General features: G+C 49.0%; 1 protein-coding gene across 3 annotated transcripts; it reads left to right on the top strand.

The window, feature by feature from the left end:
- Nucleotides 1–518: 518 nt before the first annotated feature.
- On the top strand, nt 519–7,877 carry TENT5A (terminal nucleotidyltransferase 5A). Of its 3 annotated transcripts, none has more exons than XM_076333135.1 (3): nt 519–578; nt 1,441–1,957; nt 2,981–7,877. In XM_076333135.1, exons 2-3 carry the CDS (start codon nt 1,523–1,525, stop codon nt 3,758–3,760), a joined length of 1,215 nt encoding a protein of 404 aa, XP_076189250.1. In that variant the 5' UTR covers nt 519–578; nt 1,441–1,522; the 3' UTR covers nt 3,761–7,877. The 3 variants fall into 3 exon arrangements, with proteins under 3 accessions (XP_076189250.1, XP_076189247.1, XP_076189248.1); XM_076333132.1 differs by lacking the exon at nt 519–578 and adding an exon at nt 1,131–1,304; XM_076333133.1 differs by lacking the exon at nt 519–578 and having other exon boundaries at nt 1,357–1,957.
- Nucleotides 7,878–8,931: the final 1,054 nt, after the last annotated feature.

Here is an 8,931-nt window from a genome sequence, read left to right as displayed (position 1 = left end):
CGCAACCCGCGCGTCTGCACCGCGGAGCTGCGCGGGATGCGCAGTGGGGCGGTGGGGGGGCCTTCCCGCTGCGCCCGCCCGTCCTGGAGTCCGCGGGTGCTGCTGCATACGGGGGGGCTGCGCTTAGTCTGGTTTTAAATAATATTTATACGTATATTTGGCACTTTAACAGGTGAAAAACAAGCAGATACATCCGTTGTTATTAAATATTAAAATAATTAAAATGTAATTGAAAATAAAAGGCATATATATGTTTATATAGTATGTCTATATTATACATGTTCTTTTGGCCGCTCCGCAGCTCCCGAAGTTGTACTTTACAGGCAGGAGGCTCCCCTGGAAGGCACTGACTCGGCCGTGCTCTTCGGGATTTCTTCCCCCCCCCCCCGCGCCGGAGAGGAGGGAGGCAGGGAAGGAGGGAAGGAGGGAGGGAGGGACGGGCAGGCACGTCGTGATGCCCCTGCGCTGCCGCAGGCGGCTTTGAAAATCTCGGTCAGGAGCTGAGCAGCTCAAACCACACGGTCCGGGATCCTCGGCATCTGCTCGGAGCGGGGCCCTTGCCAAATTCCGGCGCTCTGGTATGAAGTTTGGCAGTGCCTGGGATGACCGGGAATGTCGGGGGGGGGGGGCGGGGGGGGGCGACGCGTGGTGAAAAAGGCAGGGAAAAAAAATAGGGAATGAATGGCAGCGCGGAGCCGGGTGCCTCCGGGCGCGCATCTTGGCACGGCAGGAGCCGGGGGGGTCCGCTCCCCCCGCCGGTGGAGGGAGGGGGGGGTTACACTTGTTGCCTCCCCCCTCGGCGAGCGGCCAAAACCGGGCGGGGGGGACGCTGCGCTGCGCGGCTTTTCCAGCGGGGCCGCGCGTGGGGCGGGGCAGCCGCGCCGCGCCGTGCCGTGCCGTGCCGTGCCGTGGCGCGGCGCGGCGCGGCGGCGGGGAGCCGGCGGGGCGGCCCGTGGGTGCGCAGGGCGTGGGCGTGCCGGGGGCACCGCCGAGGCCGGCCATGCAGATGGAGGGGGCGGGACGCGGGCGCCGTGACTCGGAGCCCCGGAAGAGCGGAGAAACCCCGTATAAAAACTACTGGGGACCTTTCCCGGGCAGAACTACGAAAGCTCCGGAGACGGCGGCAGCCCGCGGCGGCAGCGAGCGGGGCGGCGGGCGGCGCGGGACGGCCTCTGCCCCGGCGGGGGCTTGGAGAGCGGCTCAGGCGGCGGCTCTGCAGGTCGGGCGCCTTCCCCTGCCCTGCAGCACCGCCTGGCTCCGGGGTTTTTTTTGTCCCCCCGCTTTTTTTTTAATTTACTCAATAGGTGTGTCTCCCCCTCTTTCCCGCTGGAAGGGGCGGTGGGCGCCGTCCGGCGGTGCGGGGCGGCTGCAAGGGGAGCGGAGCTCCGGCGCCGGCTGCGCGCCGCTGCTGACCGCTCGCTTTTCCTCCTCTTTTGCTAGGCGCGGAGGGAGAGGGGCCCCGGGGGGGCAGTGAGGAGCCGGAGCGGTGCCATCCAGCCCGGGGAGGCGGCGGCCGCGCACCATGGCAGACGATGAGAAGGCCGGCGGCAGCCCCGGCGGGAGTTACGCGGGCGGCTGCGAGAGCGCGCACTGCAACGTGCTGAGCTGGGAGCAAGTGCAGCGGCTGGACCGCATCCTCAGCGAGACCATCCCCATCCACGGCCGCGGCAACTTCCCCACGCTGGCCATGCAGCCCCGCCAGATCGTCAAGGTGGTGCGGAGCCGGCTGGAGGAGAAGGGCATCGGCCTGCGGGACGTGCGGCTCAACGGCTCGGCCGCCAGCCACGTCCTCCACCAGGACAGCGGCCTGGGCTACAAGGACTTGGACCTCATCTTCTGCGCCGACCTCAAAGGGGAAGCCGAGTTTCAGACTGTGAAGGACGTGGTCTTGGACTGCCTCTTGGATTTCTTACCCGAGGGGGTGAACAAGGAGAAGATCACGCCGCTCACCCTCAAGGTAAACCTGCCCTGTGCCCAGGCGCCCGGTGCAGGCAGGTGTAAGCGCCTGCCTGCGGGGAACGGGGCACCTTCCCCTCCGGGGATGGAAGGGTGCACGGAGGGACGCAGCTCCCCCCCCCCCCCACCTCCGACCCCGAGACCCGCAGGGACCGTGAGTGGTTTTTTCACCCCAGACTTAAAACCGAGGAGGAGTTGGCAGTAAAGCGTCTTGGCCGGGGCTCCTCAGCATTAATTAGTCTTTCCTCCTCTCTCTCTCATTTGATTTGCTGGGAGCGTTGACTTACCTGGGGCGTGTGCGTGCAAGGCGCTGCAAATCCCCCAGCTCGGCTCTGCGGCAGCTTGGTTTGCCGGACCCGGTTCCCGGGGTGGCTGGGGGAGCTTAGCTGGCTTCAATATCTGCAAGAAGGAAACGCCGTCTGCAAGGCACGCTTTCTAGTGTGCTGAATGCCCCAGCGGAGAGGCATATTCCCTCCTCTCGGCGACAGTTCACTTGAGTTGATTAAGCTGAATGCCAAATGCCTTTAAGACTTTTTAGAGGGATTTTTTGGAATATGGGGCAGATTTGTGGAACCTGCACTGAAAGAGCAGGACTGAGGGAAGTGAACACTTGCTAATTTTTTTTTGTGGGGAGGGAAGCGAGAAGTGGAAACCGATAAAAAAGATTTCCTATCTGATTGTAGCGGTGACCTTTTGTGTGGGGGTGCATGGATATTTGGCATGTGTGCTGTGGGCTTCGTGTGTAGATGTATTTAGAAGTGATTGAAAGAAGCAGTGTTGCCATATGCTTCCCTTGCATGACACAGTCCCAGAAGAGCGTCCTCCCCTATCATCCCCTTCAATGACAGCACTCCAAGCACTTACATTAAGCATTTCTCCTCTGGTTTGTATATGCAGGCTCCATTAAATCTTTCATGAAACGCTAGGATGGGGTGGAGGTGAGGGGGAACGTGAACGAATGCAGCGAAGGGGAAATTTCTTGAATCTGTGTCTTCATTCGCTCATTTTGTCTTTCCAATTATAGGAGGCTTATGTGCAGAAAATGGTAAAAGTATGCAATGATTCAGACCGGTGGAGTCTCATCTCCTTGTCCAACAACAGTGGCAAAAATGTGGAGCTGAAATTTGTGGACTCTCTGAGGCGGCAGTTTGAATTCAGTGTCGATTCCTTTCAAATCAAGCTGGACTCCCTGCTGCTTTTTTATGAGTGCTCAGAGAATCCGATGACTGAAACTTTTCACCCGACTATCATTGGCGAGAGCGTCTATGGGGATTTCCAGGAAGCCTTTGATCACCTCTGCAATAAGATAATCGCCACCAGAAACCCCGAAGAGATCAGAGGAGGTGGTCTTCTGAAGTACTGCAACCTTTTGGTAAGGGGCTTTAGGGCTGCCTCCGAATCCGAGATTAAGTCCCTGCAGAGATACATGTGTTCGAGGTTTTTCATTGACTTCTCAGACATTGGAGAACAGCAGAGAAAGCTGGAGTCCTACTTGCAGAACCACTTTGTGGGATTAGAGGACCGCAAGTATGACTATCTCATGACCCTTCACGGTGTGGTGAATGAGAGCACAGTGTGCCTGATGGGACATGAGAGGAGACAGACTCTGAATCTGATCACCATGCTGGCCATCAGGGTCCTAGCCGAGCAAAATATCATCCCCAATGTGGCCAATGTCACCTGCTATTACCAGCCAGCCCCATACGTAGCAGATGCCAACTTCAGCAATTACTATATTGCCCAGGTTCAGACGGTGTTCCCTTGCCAGCAGCACACATACTCTACTTGGCTGCCCTGTAATTAAGGACCGAAATTAGTAGACCCGGTGGGGAGAACGTTTTCTAAGACGTAGGAAGGGGCAGTGCGCCCCTTTGAAATGGGGTGTTTTGTGCAATGACGATCTGCTCTAGTTTTCAAGCTTGGGAGAAGCTTGTGGTTCTTCTAATAAATAACGGGAGCATGATCGAGAAAGAACCCCAAAATAATTGGATCCTACCCCAGAGCACAAGAGGCCTGTCATTAAAAGCAACCAGCTTCCCCTGAAATAAGTGAGGGAGGAATGCTTGATGACAATATGGGTTGGCAATATCTGCTCCCATAGCTTTGGCATAGAAAAGGTGGGAAAGCCTTACTTTCTTTTATTTTTATTCTTACTCTAGAATGGGATCTGCAAAAGGGAGAATATGAAAGAAACAAAACAAAAAAAACAACAAAAAGACAAAAAAATCACAAAAAACAATTCTATATATATTCAGGAATTAAAAGTTAGAGGCATAAAGCAGAGATAAGCTGAATAAAAATGTATATTGGAATTACTGCATTTGGGGCTTGCAGCAAGTGCCGTCTATGGATTGACCGTGTAGAATGTATAGCTTGCTTGACTAGAACGCTTTACCAGAAACAGCTTGCTCCAAATGAACAGTAGTGGATTGGTACAGTTATAAAACCAGAAACACGTACGATGACAAAGTCCATTATTTCCAGCTGTGTGCATGCCTCACATTTTAAAAATGTGAGAATGCAGGAGAACCAGCTGTGGCAAACAGAATATACTCAAGGACCAAAGATTTCACAAATAAGTTATCCGAGCAAAGAAGATACAGTAGAGTATATATATATATATATAAAAAAAAGAAAAGAAAGATGTTGCTATATTTGTACACACCAACAGTAATCAAAAGTGCCTGATGCCTTCATAAAATTTGAAGTGAGAAAAAAATATAGTTTTGTGGTTTAACCATGCATTTTGTTTTATCAGGGACACAAGGATTAAAAACAAAAAAAACCCATAAGCTTGTGAATAAGTGGTGGAGGAAATGCCCTATTTTTTTTCTTGGCAAATACTTGTATAGAGTAAATGTTATGTCAGTGTGCTATTATCCTAGGTACGTGTGTGTATGTGTGTATATATGTTTGTGTGTGTATATATGTACATGTTATAGGTGTATATCTATATATACACACACACAATATATATTAATGTGGTCTAGGAAAATGTAGCAATTAAGGAATGTTTAAATAAAGTACTATGTGTTTTCCAGTTTGCAACAGGATGTCATAGGACAGTGGGCACCTTGCAGTGAATTTTTAACCCACACCTGAGAAATTTGGAGTAAATGAACCAGTCAGGATTAAGGTGGGATTCAGATAATGTCTTTGGTTGCAAGAACAAGGATTACAGTAATTCAGTGGGTTGCTTGTGAGCCATAATAATTCCACAGATGGAGAAACATATGACTAGCTGATTTTTTTTAACTATTTTGTACTGTAATGCCATTTTGACATTTAACCCACTAATGTTGTGACTGCATACCTCCATGATGTGTAATTCAGTGGAACGTGGATCAAAGATAGGTTTATTTAAACCCCCTGACAGCTAAAGAATATTGTATTAGTTGGTGATTTGAACACTAATTGTTAATATTTAAAAGAGTATTTTTAATAGAATGCGTTATGCATTCCAGGACCACTAGAATTTAGCAAATGTGAAATGAACCCTTTTTAAGAGTGTTGCACGATTGCTTAAAATTATATTTTATATATATATATTATATATATATATTTTTATGCAAATATTAAACATCTTTGATCTGGTTGTCACACTGCATTTACAATTTCAGTACTGTACTTTATTTAAATGGAATCACTTTACATTGGAACAGTAACTATTCACCTTCATTTCCTCTCCCAAAAGACCAGCAGGGGGAAAAAATCAACCTCCGCTGTTGTTTTCACTTCAGTGCCATCTCTGAAGGTGTTAAATTCTCTGTTGGGCTTTGAAAACCTAATGAGTAAGTGACACTTGACTCTAATATTTTGCTTTTCCTTACCGAGGAAAAAAAAAAAACAACCCAAAAAACAAAAGAAAAGGGAATTCAGGCTTCTGAACGAAAACTCGCTGCGCCCTGCCTGGTCGCAGGCAGGGTCTGGGGCTGGAGGAGGCAGGGGCAGGGGAGAAGGAGAGGGCTCGTGTCCTGGCAGCGTGTTTTCCCCACGGAGCGAGTAAGGTACATCTATTTTTGTCGCGCTTTGTACTTTCCACTCTGGAGGCAATTTAACGGGAACCCGATTTGTTTACTGAAGCACCTTCCCCGTGAGTCCTTCAGGAACCGTAGGAGCTGGTTCATTGCCGTTCGCGGCGTGGACTGGCAGACCTCGTCCCCACCTTCCCATCCTCCGGCGCTGGCTGCAGCCTCCCGATGGGCTTCTCATCCCCCGGTCCCCGCGAGGTCCCCCTCCAGCCCCCCGGAGGGCCCTGCCTGGGTGCTCCTGGCCCGCGATTTCCCCTTGCCTCCAGCTCCTGGGAGGGTTTGCTAGCGGAAGCTACGGGGAGGGCTGGGGAAATAGGATCAGCTGGTAATGTGGTATGTCTTCTCTCGCCACAACTATTTGCAGCAAATAAATGAGTCATCCGCTCTTTAAAAGGGTTTGAGAATCTATAGCTGTGCCACAACCGCAGAACGCTGATAGTACATGACACGATGTATTTTTCCTTTGAAGGACCCTTTTTTTTCCATTGCTTGAAAGAAAGTTTTGATTTACTTCCTCTCGGCTCAAATTTTATTGTGGTTTTTTTTTTATGATTGACAGCAGCTAGTTACCTTATAGTGCATGCAGCAGGGCTCTGAGCTAAACTGCACCTTTCAGCGTTTGCATTTTGATACATATATAATATGTTTTTATATATATTATATAGGTATTCCGGATCTGTTTTGCATATGTTAATGATCAAGTGGTGGAACTGGTGGAGCTTTGTTTTATCTGTGACTGGTAGCTTAAAAGGTGCCTGGTGTTAGAGGTGGGAAGAAGGCATGAGTTCGGGCCAAGAGTAAAATAAGAACCCCTTTTCAAAGCTGGTTTATTTCTGCGGTTTGCACACCTTCCCCTCCATAAAGCCTGACTTTTTTTTAACCGTTTTTTCCCCTCCTCTTCAGCACACTGGTACTTTTAAAGTTAACGACCGCGTTCTTGCTTTGTAGACTTCATTTTTCCCATCCAATCAGATGTAAGGTTAGAATTTGTGCTGCAAGAGACAGTGCCCCTTTTAAAGAGCTGAACTGATTAAAAACACTGACCTGATTACAGTAAAACTGTTTGTGTCGCAGCTGAATTTACTGCTAACCAACAGGGCGCTGAACTTGTTAAATGTAGCGATCGTGAAACAACCGAGACCTTTGAAATGGGATTTTTTTTTTCTCTAGATGTAGCTGTCCTCCTAAATGCAAGAACATTTCTTCTAAAAATAGAAGGGCAATCAGAACACCAAAAAGATGATATTTTTCTAGTTTCTCTTATTGCACTTAAAATATTTTTTATCTTGCACGAAGGCCTTCACACAAATCTTCTAAACACCTCTGATTAAATGCTTGGTTTGCATCATATCAGAAGCTCCTACCAGTTCAAAAAAAAGCTTTTTTGTTTTAATTGAGAAAATGAAGTGTGTTAGATAAAACTGCACAGAAAAGGAAAAACTGTAATTGCATATTCAGCTCCTATTTGAATATATTCTTTTGTATGGTTTTCTTTATGCAGAGTTTCCCTTGCAAGAAAGAAAATCAGTGTACTGTTTTGCTGTTGTAATAATGGTTTGCTAACAAAATAAATAGTAAAAAAAAAAAAAAAAAAGCCTGCAAATTTCAAGACAGCTTGGCTAAAGCACTGCAGGCTCCTGCAGTCTGTAGGAGTCTGTGCAGATTTGCTTTCCCTCAGATTTCCTTACAACTGTTGCCTTCTGCAAGGCATCCTGTTGCAGCAAACTGCTCCTTGGATTGCTCTTTTGGAACATTTTGACTATAGGCTTTGTCACAGACAGAAAAAGAGCTGATGGAAAACAGACTCTAGAGGGAACAGATTGTGAATTTTGTTTACAGCATCCAATATTTGGATTTTTTTTGTAAATAAAAAGAAGTTATTTTTTTCTATTGATTTGTGTCTGCTGTCTTCCGTGTCTGAAATAGCTCTGGCCTGCTCCTAATGAATACCAAGTTTGCTTTCATTAAAAAAGGACAAGGGGAGCACTTTTCTGAGAAGAGCAGCGTTCGGCCGCTTTCTGATTGGAGCGCAAGACGTTTTGAAAAGCCCTGCCTCGTGCCAGCCAACTTTGACTGGCCGCACTCCGCTGCAGAGGAACCTCCCCAACTAGTGCCAAAAATACTCGCCCTAGCGCTGGTGGGGCCGTGCAGATGGTCTGAAATCTGAAAACCGAAACAGCGCCCAGCAGCCCTGCGCTCTTGCTGCCTTCCAAGTTTAGATCCCGGTACCGGGACCAAAACCTTTTCGTGATGCCCGGGACTTGTGCATCGCGAACCACCGTGCTGGCAGTAACGCGAGGGTCCTGATGCCCTTGAGATGTATTTGATAGGGGCTGATGCCTCCACCGTACTGTTTCGGTAGGTCTGGGAGGCAGTGGGGTGCTGATCCCTGGGTGTAAAGGCGGGGCCGTCTGTAGTAGATGGGTGCTGCAGGCACTGCAGCTCAGGGAGCTGCTGGGGAGTGGGGAGGCACATGCCCGTTTGATTCAGCTGCTGAATCAGTCTGGTTCTTCCCGCAGATTCAGCGTTTACTCTCCTTCCCTGCCCTACAATGCTGTCCTTGTCAGCAGAGGTATTTTCTGTTTGCTGTGTTTACAGGGGAGATGCCTCTGTAATGAAGGCTAATTTCCTCAAAAGGCACTTCAAGGGAATATAAAATATTAATTTACAATGCTCGTGGCAATACTTTTTCAACCAGGGTGCCTCAGACTGACACAAATTTGAAAAACATTGACTAAGACTCTGTAGTATGTAGCTCTTACTAGGCTCATTCATACACGGGCGCTGGGCTTGGAAGGCTCACACCAGCTAAGCACGAGCGTGAATGTGCTTATTGTAATGATGAGTGAACCTGTATTCCCCTGCAAAAACAAACAAACAAACAAGCTCCTGGGACCGCTCGTTTTTCCAGGCACAGGGACAGCCCCCTCGCCGAATGCCGGGC

This window comes from Aptenodytes patagonicus, chromosome 3, assembly GCF_965638725.1.
Source record: "Aptenodytes patagonicus chromosome 3, bAptPat1.pri.cur, whole genome shotgun sequence".
Lineage (NCBI taxonomy): Eukaryota > Metazoa > Chordata > Aves > Sphenisciformes > Spheniscidae > Aptenodytes > Aptenodytes patagonicus.
The sequence above is the reverse complement of the archived record's forward strand: the minus strand, read 5'-3'. Positions and strand labels throughout refer to the sequence as shown.

Coding starts and splice junctions, on each gene's coding strand:
- TENT5A (XM_076333135.1), top strand. CDS start 1,523: ATGGCAGACGATGAGAAGGCCGGCGGCAGCCCCGGCGGGAGTTACGCG. Junction 1,958..2,980: donor TCACGCCGCTCACCCTCAAG/GTAAACCTGCCC, acceptor TTCCAATTATAG/GAGGCTTATGTGCAGAAAAT.